The sequence below is a fragment of the Puma concolor genome, chromosome D3 (assembly GCF_028749965.1).
Source record: "Puma concolor isolate L17-30 chromosome D3, mPumCon1.1.hap2, whole genome shotgun sequence".
Taxonomy (NCBI): Eukaryota; Metazoa; Chordata; class Mammalia; order Carnivora; family Felidae; genus Puma; species Puma concolor.
This window is the reverse complement of record NC_141678.1, coordinates 70552855-70568088: the sequence shown is the minus strand read 5'-3', so window position 1 is coordinate 70568088 and position 15234 is coordinate 70552855. Positions and strand designations below refer to the sequence as shown.

Genomic DNA, 15234 nt, shown 5'->3' with positions numbered 1-15234 from the left:
GGTGGCCTGTGCCTTTACTGACTCCCTTCCCGGCCCCCTCATTCCCCCAACGTTCTGTCAGCGTCTCCTGAGATCATTCCTCCCACCCTCCAACTCCTTGCACTTGACTTTTTTTTTGTCTCGGGATTTGCTTCTGAAGGAAATGAAGCCAGTGCCGCATCCCCCTTTCCTCACTATACAGATCAGACCCCAAGCTAAGCAGCAGCTATCTGCAGGGGCAGAACATCATGTCCAACGTCAGGGTGCGGAGAACTGGAGAACCGTCTGGTGTGGAAAACTCAGTGTCAGAAGTGTTGTGCACACCATTGTAGGAGACAGGGTCAGACAATATGCAAATGAATGGATGACCAGTTGACCCTTGAGCACGGGTCTTAGAGGCACCGACCCCCCAACACAGTTGAAAATCTGCATATGACTATTGACTCCCCCAAAAGTTAACTACTGTCCAGAAGCCTCACCCATACCATAAAGTCGATGAACACATATTCTGTATTTTGTATGTATTATATACTGTATTCTTATAATAAAGTAAGCTAGAGAAAAGAAAATGTTATTAAGAAAATCATAAGAAAGAGACAATAGATATATAGTCTTGCACTGTAAAAAATCCATATATAAGCAGACCTGTGCAGCTGAAACCCGGGTTGTTCAAGGATAAACTGCAGTTGTCTGTTTTCCTCTTAGTTTTTCTTTCCTTTGGTGCTGTTTACTGTTGGGGCTTCTCAAACCCTACTTCCCACATTCTACCAGCACCTCAAATTGGGACTCAAGGCTCATATACAATTTCAACCAGGACTCTGGCCCGGCCCCGTGTGCTCTCTTCACTCCCATCCACCCTGCAAGGAGATGGTTAGTGTCCACTGACGTTTTGGACAGAATCCCACGACAGCCTCAATAGGGTTGCTCCTCTTGACTCAAATGCAGTTCAACAGTAGAAAGTTCTTTTGATGCAAGGGCCTTTCAGGGAAGTAAAAAATCAACAGAAATAAACAAATTCTAAAAATGCTCCCTGTTGTCAGGGTGCTGTGGTGGCTCAGTCGGTTGAGCATCTGACTTGGCTCAGGTCATGATTTCGTGGTTCATGGGTTCGAGCCCCGCATTGGGCTCTGTGCTGACAGCTCAGAGCCAGGAGCCTGCTTCGGATTCTGTGTCTCCAGCTCTCTTTTGCCCCTCTCCCATTCGTGCTCTGTCTCCTTTCTCTCTCTGTCAAAAATAAATAAACAAACAAAAAAAAACCCTCTCTATTGTCTATTTTATAGTTGAATAACAAATGAGGTCAGGGCTAATGTCTGACACAGGTATGATAAAGGGGTGAAATTCAGTTGGGGGACTCTCAGGCATCTATGAAATGTGGCTCTGGCAGGTATTTTTGGGTGCTGACTCCCCCAAATCTCATGATGTTGGCACCTTTGTGACTGGACAAAAGGCTCAGCCTTGGTCAGGGGATTGCAGTTGACTCTGAGATATGGTTTGAAATCTACAGTATGGACACCAGGCCTGAGCCAGGTGATTCTGGAATCACTTCCTTGACTACCAATCTGTATAGAGTCTCTGCTCCCCTCCGCTCTGACTGCAACCCCTCAAAACCTTGGCCTTGGGGATGCAGGAAGAAGCCACCCGGGCTCCAGTGAATCAACCCACTGCCCAAGACAGGATGAGATGATATATAAATGAATGAGAGAATACATAAATGAATAAAGGAAGCTGTGTTCCAATAAAACTTTATTTGGCCCGTCCTGATCAAGTTTAATAGATATTTTTAAAACATGAGTAGTTATAACAATTCCTCTATAATAACAATTATTATGAACTCCTGGTCAAGGTCAGCAGCTTGTTCCTTTACCAAAAAAAGTAAAGCCACTCTCTGAGGACAAATGGCACATGAGAAGTGGTGTATATTTCCTTTTCTTTCAAAAAAAAAAAAAAAAAAAAAAAAAAAACCAGAAAGAAAGAAACCCAAACACTTTGTATTTACATTTTTTCCATTTAAAAATTGGTCAGTGTGATTAATTCTGTTTTTAAATATAAGCTTCTAACGTGTTGCAGGTTTCAATGTACAACTCCTAGTTAGCTGATAGATTTAAGGTGCTGTTGAGGTGAGGGTGAGCACAGACCAAGGCCAATGCAGGGGAGTCTTCCAGACTGGCTAGACTTCCTGTGGGTAACTTTGGGGGGGGGGCGGGTTCCTGGGGGCGAGGCAGAATACCAGTGGTGGGAATGGCAGAGCATTCCAGGGAATGGACTAGGCTTCCTCAGAGGGCTCGCTGTGCCTGCACACCATCACCCCAGGCCCCGTGTGGGAGTACACCTCCGGGTGGGCATCGTCCAGACTCATCCTGGCCTACGCTAGGAGCGGCCTGGTTGCTTTGAAGCCCTTCCTGTGTCTCGGGGTCTCTATGCTGGTGCCCGACTCCTGAGGACCTCTGCTGTTGGCACGTTGCCTTTCACGTCCTTTCTGGATTCCTTGTCCCCAAGGCCACTTGCTTTCCCTGCATTTCTTTAGGGCCTGCTCTTTGCCAAGGCTAAACGGATGATCAAAATCAAGGGCAGTATTCATGAAACATGATAGGTCCCATGTGAAATCTTCTCTCCTAACACATTCGCTCGATGGCAGGCACCTCATTGCCTTGTTTCCTCCAAATGAGCAATTCATGCCAAGAACATGAGTTTCCAGGGTAGGCTGGGAGAGGAGTTCTGTATATGTCTGCCGGTGGGTTCGGGGTATGTGGGTGGGTATGTGGCTGGAGGGATTTGTGGAACTTTCGTCTTCAAACTCACCTGTGAATGACAGCCTCTGGGAACTGGGGCTGTGACCTTGCATCCGTGCATGTGTCAGGAAAGTGCATAGGGAGTTCTGGAGGAGGTGTGAGCACAGGCATGGAAGATGAGTTCTCGTACCTACAGACCCCAAACTGGTCTGATCTGAAACAAGGTTTTCAGATCACACAGGGGTGAGGCAAATACAGGGGCGTGGCAGATGGGAATATTTTAAGTCCTCGAGGAACCAGAAAATATATGGTTGGTGACTAGGGTAAAACTGGCTCAGTTTCCAATTTTGGAATATAAGAAACACTGCTCTGAATGAACGATCGAATAGGTCAGATGGTAATGAGCAGGGAAGAAACATCTTGGACTAAGTTTTCTGATTGGAAAGCCAGAGGGAACCCCAGCCGAGGAAGACAGTGGCCTAGGCTTCAAGGCTTGAAGACTGGGCTTCGAGGCTTGCCCTGACACAGACTAGGCCCTAATCATAACCACATCACTCAGTGTCTCTGGGCCTCACTGTCCTTCATCTGTTAGGCCAGATCATTTCAACACTATACCAGCAACATTCCTCGGAACCCAGCCAGGTGGTAGGGCTTGTCGACTGCCCTTTAAGACACCTTTCTTCCCCACACACCGCCACTTATAAAACGAAGGGCCCCCTCTTTGCTGGGAAAGTGATCAACCCCCAAACTAGGCTCCTGTTCAAACCTGCTCCCAGAGGTTAAAGGCTAGTTATTAAGGCAGTTTAAGAAATGGACATTCTTCTCCCTCCTCGGATCCTTCCTGTGTTCTGCTAACCCCAAGGCAGCAGAGAGGGTTGGAAGGGGCAGTGGAGGTGCCAGGGAGGCACCCCTTCCTGCCATGCCCGGCTTCCCGGGGGGGGGGGGGGCTCCTCTAGGGGGCCTGGAGCTCCTTTCCCCCTCACCACCTTTCTTTGGAGAAGGCCTCTGTCTGCACAAGATCGCCAGGGTGCTCAGAGATGCACCCACCATTGAGGTCACCCAGTTTATTGTCTGGCAGGTCCTCCGGGTTGGTGCAGAGCTTCAGGGCGCGGGAGATGAACACGTCCAGGTCGAACTGGGGGCTCCCGCCCCCGTCGATGGGTGCGGGGTGGCCCGGTGGAGAGGCAGACAGGCGGCGCTCGGGGCTGTCGGGCGGTGGGCTGGCGCGCTCGGGGCCGACCTGCGTGCTCTTGACCCACTGCGCGATCTCCAGGAAGAGGCTGGCCGGCTCGTCTTCGCGTGGCCCGGCGTCTGCGGCCACCGCGGCACTGGGGGGCGCCCCGGCCGCCTGCTTCCAGTGCGACAGGTCCAGAATGAGCTTGGGCTCCGAGTAGTGGTGCGGCTTGTTGTCGCGCCACAGCAGCTTATCCAGGTAGGACGGCGAGCCCACTTTGTAGTCGCAGGAGCGGCCGCAGTCGGCCTCGAAAGCGCGCTCCATGGACGAGTGCGAGCGCTCCAGAAAGCGCTCGGAGCTGCTCTGCGAGTCCTTGCGCGGATCCACCTGCACGTCCTCGGCCAGCGGCGCGGAGCCCGCGCGCGGGTCGCGCTGTACCTCGCTGGCGTCCTGACACCTGTCCGGCCTCCACTCCAGGTCCGATGACAGGCTCACAGGGTACCTGCAAAGGTTCAGACGGACAGAATGGTGATTGTCCAACCTCGGGTGAGTTGGCTTCCTGGAGGGAGGCAGCCCCCTCATCCCGGTCTGCCACCCACAGGCGGCCTTTCCATTCCTTCCCTGTCCCTCAAGTCTTGTGACCCCCACCTCCCGAGGTAGGAGAGTGATGGGACAAGGTAATGGTGAGCCTCCAGGGTTCAGGTGGAGGGGCTGATTGTTTGGCTTAACCCTTGTATTCTTCAGTATACATTCAGTACCCTACAGGTATTTCTGGAGCACCTTACCACCTGCCAGGCACTGGCATTGCCAGACACAGCAATGAACAAAACAAGAAATTCCCCGTCCTCATGGAATCTATTTGCAAGTGCATCCACCTGTGCGGTGCTCCTCACATGCTGACAGATGCACACAGGTGCACACAGATCACCTGGGGACCTTATTAAATTGCAGCTCTTGATTCAGTAGCTCTGAGGAGGGGCCTGAGAGTCTGTGGTTCTAACAAGCTCCCAGGTGATGCTGATGCTGCTGGTCCAGGGACCACACTTTGAGTAGCAGGGCCCTCATGAGTGCTTCTCAGCCCCGGCTCAGATTAGAATCACCCCACACCCCCATTTCCGACTCAGTAAGTCTAGCGGGGGGGGGGGGGGCATCAGCATGGTTTTAACATGTCCCCAGGTGATTCTGAGGTACAGCCAGGACTAAGAACTCTTGCCCCAGTGGATCTGGTTGGATGCCCCACAGCACCCTGCATCCGTGCAGTGCAGATGGGATCTGTGGAAAGATCACAGACACCCTCAGGAGAGGCCAAAGGTCTTGGAATTCTGCCTTCTGTCAACTGCCCTGCAGCCACGGACAGCGAGCAAAGTCAGCTGGCCGAGAGCAAACGAAGGGCAGTGTGCAGGCCGGGCCCTCTCCTTCCCCTGCCAGGTACTCCATGCAGAACAATGTGGAGGGAGAGAGCGCAGAGGAGGCAGCCGCCAGCTGCTCACGGTACAGGATGCCCAGTGCTCAAACCCAACACACTGAGGATGGGCAGATTTGGCCACGAAGGGGCAGACGCATGGCAGCAGTCCACACGATGTGGTTTGTGAGGCACAGGAAGGCTCCGGTACGGCCCGCCCGCCCTCCCAGCAACGCCATTAGGGCAGGAATCGCTCCCAGAGGTGAACACAACACTGCCTCCTCGCACAAGGGGCCTGGAAATTGCAGAGATTTCTAGGAGGAAGAGCTTGTGAAGACCCTTATCCTTGGCTGCTACACGCCAGGGGCCAAACCTTGGTTCTCTGAAGCCTTCACGGCGACTCTGTGGAGTTGGTATTACCACCCTGCCTTACAGATGAGGATGCTGGTGTTTAAAGGTTAAGCCATCTGCACAAAGCAGGAGGGCCTGCAGGAAGGAGTCTGCCATTGATTGGCGCCTCTCCCTCAGGCGGGTGTTAGGGGCAAGTTAGGAGCAGAAGCGTGTCAGGTCTAGAAACGGTCCGAGTTGGTGGGCGGTGGCCAGAGAAATCCTGCAGCACAGCCATGAGAAGCATGGGATGCGCCCCTCTGGGCCCTCACAGGCTGTGGAGTGGAGGGGGAGGGGCTGAGGGACCACAGTCAAGGGCGGGACTAACATGGGGGGTAGCGGTCGGAAGAGTCTTCATTAATCTCTATTTGCTGGCGACTCTTGAGAACAACAATCCACGACAACAAACCAACAAACCTGTCCCAAAATAGCAACATTGCCCTGGCCCTCCCTCAGTGCCTCCTTAACCTGAAACCGATCATCTGTCAAATGACAGAAAAGGAAAACTAGCTCATCTGTCACTTATGTAACTAGCTGTCACATTCCCACAGCAGTGGGGCTCCCACTTAGGGCCCCTCGGAGTCCTAGCTGCTAAGCAAGCCCTCGACTTCTATTTCTAAACCGAGCAGCTCTCGGCTCTCCCTCCCAGGATTACCAGATGGTGATGCCCCAATGTTTAGCTGCCTGAGCCCACGTCAGAACAGGAAGGGACCTAACAAACCATAACATGCCTGTACAGAGATTGTTAAAAATGTGTGTGTTCTACCCTCCTCTGAATCACTCACTGGTAGTGACCTCCGGGCACATGACGTTGGGGAGGATTCTGAGGGCGAGCCCAATTTGGCAGGAAGGAGTCCTGTGATGGCTCAGCAGTGTTGACCCAGAGGCAGACCAAGGAGGCCCCACACGAGGTAGCTATTAGCTGTGTGGCAAGACGCTCATCTCTAACCTCTCTGGGCTGTCACTTCATCATATGTCAGTGGGCACTAATAATAATGGCACGTCCCTTCATGGCATTTGTCAGGAGGTGCAAATGATGTGAGCCACGCGCAAGTGTTGTGTAGTAGTAAGTTTTCCATGGTTGCCCTGCCGTGCACTGGTGCAGCCTACTTTGCTAGGGCAGATTCCCATTCTGCTAGAAGTGAGCTCCAGTGATGGGTGCTCCTTAAATGCTTGCAGACCACTGTATGGAGCCCTGTGTCCAGTATACCCAGGGTGGGGGCGGGGGGGGAAGGGGTGAAGGCCGTATTGCACCAAGGAAGGTCCCCGACCCACACATGCTCATCTACTGGGAACACCTGGGGACAGGAGAGAAGGGCAGGAGGCTAAGTTGGAGAAAGCAAGCACCCGTGGGCTCTAGAGCTTGGGAGACAGAGGGAAAGGTCATGGCGCATCATGGGGGCCAAACAGAAATGGGACTATAAGAGCGTGGATTCTAGACTTCAGGGCTGGAGGCCTCTGGAACTGCACCTGTCCCAGTTGGAGAGCTGGCTCTGGTTGGCAGCCATCAGCAGGATGTCGTCGATCTCATCTTCGATGCGGAAGGGGTGCTGTGAGGTGGGCTCGTCCTCGGGGCACGAGTATGGGCTCATGTAGGGATGCTGCAGCCCCATCTCTGCTGTTAGGCGATCCATGGGGTTAAAGGTCAGGATCTTCTCTAGAAAGTCAATGGCTGTGGGGAGCAAAACAGGACACGAAGGTCACTCATTGCCCTGCCCGCAGAGAATGCGACTCTTCTCTGACATTTGTTTTTGTACTTTCCCCTTTGTAAAAAGGTTTTTAGCCATTTTCTTTCTTGTGATCCTCACCACGATCCAGTGACAAATTCAGAGCAGAGACCGATTTTTGACTTCACAAATGAATCAACAGAGGCCCAGAGGGGTAAAGTGACTTCCTAAAGTCACTGCTGGTTAGAGAAGGCCTGGGGCGAGAACTCTGCCTTAGGGTGGATTTCTCCAGAGACAGGGGTGGGGATGTAGGTAGTTCAGTGGTAGTGATCCCGGAAGCCCTGGTAGGGGAGTGGGAAAGAAGCCCCGACAAGGTGTGCCCTTGAGCAGGTTCCTCCTGTGGTCACCTGGGGCTCGGTTCCCCTGTGGGAGGGATCCTCTAGGAGACAGCGTGGGACACACTTCAGAGGTGGCTCCACTTGTGATGTCGGGGGGAGCTGAGGTATCTCTCTGCCCACTCCCATGTGGTGGGGGTTGCATGCTGCTGGGGTGGACAGAGGAGCCTGTGGCTCCCAGGTGCCAGCAGTGACAAGCCTCCACTGAGAAAGGTCACTGAGAAAGTGTGGCAGGTGGGACAGGACCAGGGCTCCTGAGTCTAGTCCTTCTATGACATATTGCCCCTGGAGGTTTGACAAACAAGGGCAGGCAGGCTTGATATTAAAAATATTTAGCCACCAGGCTGCAGCTCTTCTGGGGACTAGGGACTAGATCAAGGGGAGATCCGAGGCAGCTGGAACCTGGATAGGCAGGGACACTCAGAAGCCTTGGGGAGTGGCTCGTTGCCAACCAGCATGAAAGTACATCAAGATACCGGCCGCCAGTCGGGGGGGGGGGGGTGTGTGTGGGTGTGCACCGGCCAAGCATCAGCTCTGCACTCAGGTACTGGTGTCCTTTCTCCCAAACGGGGGTGGGGCCAGCCATGTGCCCTGTGGGCTCTGCTCTGGGTTATCTCAGGGCAAGGTCTACCTCTCTGGAGGTTTGCATTACCTCTGGGTGCTGGAGGCCCCACTTAAATCATGACTTGGCTAATCGTGTCACCGCCCTCGCGGTAAGGGAGAAATGCAGCTGAGCTCAAGGACCTCAGCCAGCACCACGACCCTGCCCCTCACTCCAGCCCTGGGTCTCTTTGCAGGAAGATTCACCAATGATTCAGGAAACTGACGGATTCAGAAGGTCACTGGCTTCCCAGGAGGACACGGCACTTCTCTGTAACCCTAGACGGAAAGATCAGTAATGCAACAGTAACCCTGATCACCGCCAAGTGCTCTGGGGTTCAGGGGGTGCTTCTGGGTCGGGGCTGCCAGACCTGAGAGAGCGTCACAGATTCTGGGAAGAAATCGGGCACCGCAGCGCACAGCCCCGCTCTGGTACTGCCTGGCTCCAGGCGGGGCAAGTCTCTCCCTCTTGGGGCCGCCTCCCTCTCTGGGCCCGACCTATTACTCTGGACCTTCTGACAAGGAGAGGAGAGAGTTGAAGCTCTAACCAGAGGCAGGCTTCGTCACCATCATCACTGTTACTGATAAGCACCCAGCAAACCCTGAAGCTGGAAAGGGCCACTCCACGGACTCTACTAAGAATCAGTCTCCTCTTTCCTCCCTGACAGCTCGTCTTCTAGCACGTGCCCACACACTTCTGGAAGCCCAAATATTAGAGCCTCCTTAATATCTCACCCAAAGCTGTCCCCCTTTAACCTCCGCCCCTAAGCCTAGCTCTGCCCTCTGTGGTTCCCATGTGTCGGCATGTTCTCTCTTCCCCATGATTGGTTCCCTCACAATTCAAGGCAGCAGCAGCCGGGTCCTGTGCAAGCCCCCCCACTCCATCTGGCACACGCTGGCCCACATCTCCCAGCATCCCCTGCAGTTTGATGTGGTTGTGTGATGGGGGCCTTTGGGGGCGTGGAAGTGACGTGTATACCCCACTTTCAGGCCACACGCATAAAGATCTCTTGCAAGAGCCTCTGCTCTCTCTTCCCCTGGCTTCGACCAAAAATGGGTGTCCAGGGGGACCTTGAAAGCTGCGTGTTAAAGATGGCGACACCTTTCTGACAGCCTGGGTCCTGGGCAGAGCCCCAGGCTCCCCCACTCTGTCCGGACTTGAGATGAGCCATGCATACACTGCTAGCAGGATCACTCGGAAGGTTCCAGGTTTATCTGCCACAGTGTTAGTTTTGCCTCAGCGTAGAAACCCTACCCACTCACCCCCCTCCAACTCCTCTCCTCTGGACTCAATGTCCCCACATGTTTTGAAGGCATTTCTAATATGAGACTTCTGTACAATTTTGTCACATTCCTGTGGCCCAGTAGACTCCAAACTGGACTTCCCAGAGCCCCAGGGGTTCTAGAAGGATTCTCAGGGGCAGTTCTGGAGACTGAGAGGCAGGTCAGCAGGGCCCTGAGGTCCCCAATTCTGCTTTAGCCAGAGCACTCCTTTTACTTGTTTTGATATTAGATTTCTTCACATCTGTCACTTATGATATATTTTTTTTATTTAAAAAATTTTTTTTAATGTTTATTTTTTAGAGAGAGACAAAGTGAGCAGGGAAGGTGCAGAGAGAGAGGAAGACACAGAATCTGAAGCAGGCTCCAGGCTCGGAGCTGTCAGCACAGAGCCTGATGCGGGGCTGATGCGGGGCTTGAACTCACAAACCATGAAATCGTGACCTGAGCTGAAGTTAGATGCTTAACTGCCCGAGCCACCCAGGCACCTCTATGACATAATTACTTCTTATAGTAAATGGAGCTCAAAACTGATGCCCCGATACAGTCTCAGGGACTGTCTCCCTTGTCCCATGCCTGTGGCTAGATGGCTGTGTCAGATGCTGAGGGACAGTCACCTAGACTGTCCTTTGAGCCTCTGGGGGCTACAGCCAGAGAGATACCCCCGCTTCTTCCCAGGCCTGCGGGGCCTCAAATGCACAGGAGAGGGAGTGACTGCAGGTCACCAAGTGCTCTTCGGGGCAGGGGGGCCTGACGCCCTTTCTCTCACTGGTATTTCGTATCAGTGACATCTCCTCCTAAAGCCAGAGATCAGTTGGAGACCTCTTCACGGCCAGAGGCAGGCAAGAGAATTTTGTTTGGAGTTGAGTTTTGGCACGTTGGGAGGGTGGGGCCAGCCTAGCTTTAGTGAACACCTGTTTGGCTACAGGATCGAGTCCAAACTCCTCAGCCTCTCAGTCCTTCTCACCTCTCCAGCTTTACTTCCTACCACCGGGTCTGTGACTTGTCCAGCCGATGTGAGCCCTTACCACGTCCCTCGGTCCAGCTTCTCTGTCCCTCTCGGTGCGTGGTGGCTCCCTTCCTCTCCCCAAATACCCGGGGCTCCCGCCGGCCCCTTCGGATGTGTTCCTTAGTCTTTGTTCTCATCTCTGGCAGGTGTTCCTGGTCTTCCCAGCAAGACCACCTCTTGTGTTTCTGAACTTGCATCCCTAGCACTCTGGTGGCTTAATAAACGTCGGTGGATGCTGCTGATGACAGTGACAGTGAGGAGCTTTATCCCTCTCAGGACCAACTCCGATTTTGCCAAGACAAAGCCCACCACTCTGAGAGCCAAGTCCCCGAGGGGCTGCTATGTGTGTGGACATGGGGGACACGTCCCTGATCCAGAATTCCCGAGAGGTAAACGCACCTCTTGTCTTGTGGTGGGATTTCTACAGGGGCCTAGGACTCAAAGTAAAGATACATGGGCTGAGTCTTAGTTGGTGGTGAATCAAATGATCCCTCTTCTCCTTTAATGAAGGGAAAACTGAGGCAGCTTATGATTGAATGGGGATCATGGCCAAGGACATTTCTGAAAGACATTGTTAGTGCTTTCCTGATGGTCTAATTTGTAATATAAGGACACAAAGTGGCACAGACTAAATATCCATTTTATAGCCTCCACTGCAGCAAGGTAGGGCTGTGGGACTAAGTTCTGGCCAACGAAACAAGAGTGACGGTGAGGTGTACAAATTCTGGCCCATGACCTTAAGGGCAAGGGGACCTGCCCTCCTTCCCTACTTTCCTCCAGGTGGTAAGAGGGCAGAATAATAAGATAGAAGGCGCTTAGGCCCCTGGGTGACTTTGTATAGCAGGCTCAGCATGTTGGGCCTGGACTGTTTGCTTTTAGATTATTATATAAGAGAGAAATAAACTTCGTAACTTCCTTTTACTTTTCTTTTCTTTAAATATTTAATTTTAAGTAATCTCTACACCCATGTGGGGCTCGAACTCACAACCGGGAGATCAAGAGTTACACGCTCCACTGACTGAGCCAGCCAGATACCCCTTAACTTCGTTTTTCTTAAAAAAGAAATGAATCTTATTTAAATCATTAAGAATCTGGGTCTCTCTTACAATTGGCTGAACCTGTATCCTACCTAATAGAAGGGTCTCCTAAGGAAGCCTCTAGCAAGTATGAGGCCTGGTGATAATGTTAACATTTAAGTTGATGAGTAACTATCCTATGCCCAGGGCTTTACAAATTCTATTTTACTTACTCATCATGATGACCCTATGCGACGCATATCACTATACCCATTCTATAGTTAAGGAAACTGAGATGCAGAGAAGTTAAGAAACTTGCTCAAGGCCAAACAGCTACTCACTGATGGAATTGGGAATTGAGTCTGGGTCTGGGTCTCAAGCTCATAAAACTCACATTCTCTAAGAATGAAACCCTGCCATTTGCAACAACGTGGATGGAACTGGAGGGTATCATGCTAAGTGAAATAAGTCAGGCAAAGACAGATATCCTATGTTTTCACTCCTACGTGGATCCTGAGAAACTGAACAGAAGATCATGGGGGAAGAGAAGGGGAAAACAGTTTCAAACAGAGAGGGAGGCAAATCATAAGAGATTCTTAAATATACAGAACAAACTCAGGGTTGATGAGTGAGGGGAGGGGTGTGGGGGAGAGGGGAAATGGGTGGTGGGCACTGAGGAGGGCACTTGCTGGGATGAGCACTGGGTGTATGTAAGCGATGAATCATGGGAATCTACACCCGAAGCCAAGAGCACACTGGCTGGACAATAAATTATATTAAAATATAAAAATGAAAAAAAACCACCTCACATTCTCTGCACCGCATCATCAAGGGGAAAAAGATAAAGGGAGAGGAAGCAGGGCAGGAAGGAAGGCAAGTGAAAAAGATGAGAAGGAAAAGGAAGCAAAAACAGGGGTAGACTATGGGAGACCACTAACGACTGCCTTGAGGGGGGCCTGATGGCTGCACTCCAGGGGCCAGTGACGCTCAGCCTGGAAGTAGCTAGAGCAGATTCCTGCTGCAGTGGGGCGGCCTTGGCTCCTACATCTAAGGACTTCGCTCCGTCCTTTTGGAAGGAGACCGCCCCCCCCCCCCCCCCCCAGCCCTGCAGGGTGAAGCCAGAGCACGGCCTCCAGGGTGCTGGCCCGGCTGTCCCGCGGAGGTACCTTCGCTGTTCACTTCGGGCAGCAGCTTGCGCAGCGGCCGCTTCACCTCCCAGGTGCTGCTGACGAAGGAAGGCATCACCTTGAGCAGCTCGTCTTTGTCCTCCTCCCGGATCACGGGGATGGTCTCCAGGATGAGCTGCATCTGCTCCAGCTCGTGGGCCCCTGGGGAGCCAAATACCAGATGGTTACAAGGGAGCTGCCCAAGTGGCTGGGGTAAGGGAAGCCCCCAGGTGGTTCTAGGAGGCCTGGGAGGGGCAGCACAGGACAGTGGAAACAGCGCTGGGCCGGGGGCCAGGGTACCTGGGTTCTGGTCTTCCCTCTGCCACTAACTTGCTGTGTGACTGTGGGCAGGTTGCTTGCCATCTCTGGGGCTTGGCTTTGTCAAATGTCTCTGCTTCTGGAATGGACCAGTCTGATATAGACTGATCAGCCAGAGCTAACAGCCGGGTCCAAGACTTCCCAAGTCCCCTTTCCAGATGCCTCTCTGCACGTTCTTTCACAGGCTGGGAAAGGAAATGATTTTAAAACCAGGACTGAGCCTCACCTTTTGGTTTCCAATTAGGAGGATCCCAATGAGGAGGGGGAAATTCAGAAATAACAAATTGGCTTTGGAATGCGTCTTGGGAACTAAGTGGTACTGTTCACTCCCTCAGGCAGTGGGAGGAGGACGGGTTATGCCAGGTCTGCGAAACAGGAGTGGAGTCAGGCATTTATTCGCTCCTTCATTCATTCACTCAGTAATGACTTACTGAGCACCTTCTTCCTGGCAGGCATCAGGCAGGAAGCTCGTCCTTAAGGAGCTTCAGACATTACGAGTCTCAGAACTCACAACTCCTGCCGCCCAGACACTGATGCTGTGTCAGCGCTGTGGCACTGCTGGTGAGGCTCAGGTCTCTGTCTTCCTTGTCCCCCTGGACCTCCAGACTCTTCTTATTTCCACTGCTCCCATTTTCCCTTCTGCTTGAGTACCCCTTCCATTTACCTCTACGGGTTCAATCCTTAACCAAGACTCTCCAAATTCAAGAAGCCCCCAGGCTTATCTAGCTGCTCAGAGGGCCCTCCCCTTACCACCAATTCCTACAGGACTCCCATCTGCCGGAAGCTGGTGGCCTATGGTAGGGCCCTTCCATGTCCCCCAACGACGCCCTGTGTAGCACCAAGCACGTGTGGATGCTGTGGTGCTGCCCCAGCGAGTGCCTATAGCTCAGGTTCTATTCTGAAGCGGCCCCTTTGGCTGCCCCCACGGAGGACAGCTCAGGGACTCTGGGAGCCCCCTGAGGGGCCCCTGTCCAAATGAACACTCCAGACTGACTGCTCACAGTCGCAGGGAGAGAGGAGGAAGAGGCTGAAAATGTAGGATAGATGTTTTCAGGGGTCAATCTCAAGGTGTTTGAGTATAAGTAGTCACTTGATTTTGAAAGTTCTGTGCTCAGTAGACTATTTTTAGCCTCTCCAGTATTTTGCCTGAAATGATAATAAGGTGCCTCCAAGTAGCTCCATAAGGCTGTGCAGGTAATTTCCTTTTTTTTAGTTTTTAAAGTTTATTTATTTGGAGAGAGAGAGAGAGCAATGGACGGGCAGAGCGAGAGGGAGAGAGAGAGAGAATTGCAAGCAGGCTCCTCGCTGTCAGCACAGAGTCGGAGGCGGGGGCTCGATCTCAGGATCAATGAGATCGTCACCTGAGCTGAAATCAAGAAGAGTTGGACGCTTAAGCGACTGAGCCACCCAGATGACCCCATACAGGTCATTTTATTTTATTTTATTTTTTTTATTTTTTTTTTTTCAACGTTTATTTATTTTTGGGACAGAGAGAGACAGAGCATGAACGGGGGAGGGGCAGAGAGAGAGGGAGACACAGAATCGGAAACAGGCTCCAGGCTCTGAGCCATCAGCCCAGAGCCCGACGCAGGGCTCGAACTCACGGACCGCAAGATCGTGACCTGGCTGAAGTCGGACGCTTAACCGACTGCGCCACCCAGGCGCCCCCATACAGGTCATTTTAAAGAGAAAGACCAGGATGTTTTGTGATTGGCATGCTGTGTTGTTTTTTTTTTTCTTCTTCTTCTTTTTTTGCACTCAGTTTGCCCTTTTTACAGAACGCCACTAGAGGAGAAGTCAGATGACATGGCTAGTGACTTACCGGCAAAGAGCATTCTCCCCGTGAGCATCTCGGCCAGGATGCAGCCGGCGGCCCACATGTCGATGGCTTTGGTGTAGTTGTTTGGGGAGAGGAGCAGGCGTGGTGAGCGGTACCACTTAGTTACCAACCCTTCCGACAGATAGCCCTGGAAGACAAATAAAACCCAGTTCTGATGATCAGCCATGTGTAGATACCCTCTGTCCCAAGCACCTCCTTCGAGGATCTCTCCCCATCCGAAGGCAGCACCCCTTTCTGGATCCCTTCACTGTTGAACCTTACCTGAGGCCCA

General features: G+C 52.4%; 1 protein-coding gene across 2 annotated transcripts in view; it reads right to left on the bottom strand.

Annotated features, from left to right (window-relative positions):
• Positions 1–1704: 1704 nt before the first annotated feature.
• The window catches only part of MAPK4 (mitogen-activated protein kinase 4), a 152694-nt gene continuing 139164 nt past the window's right edge, over positions 1705–15234 (bottom strand). For both annotated transcript variants that reach the window (XM_086682990.1, XM_086682991.1), the window contains exons 3-6: positions 14946–15090; positions 12806–12967; positions 7142–7343; positions 1705–4384 (exon numbers count right to left, since the gene is read on the bottom strand). In XM_086682990.1, the coding sequence (XP_086539116.1) occupies positions 3688–4384; positions 7142–7343; positions 12806–12967; positions 14946–15090 (1206 nt within the window). In that variant the 3' untranslated portion in view covers positions 1705–3687. The remainder of the gene's footprint in view (positions 4385–7141; positions 7344–12805; positions 12968–14945; positions 15091–15234) is intronic.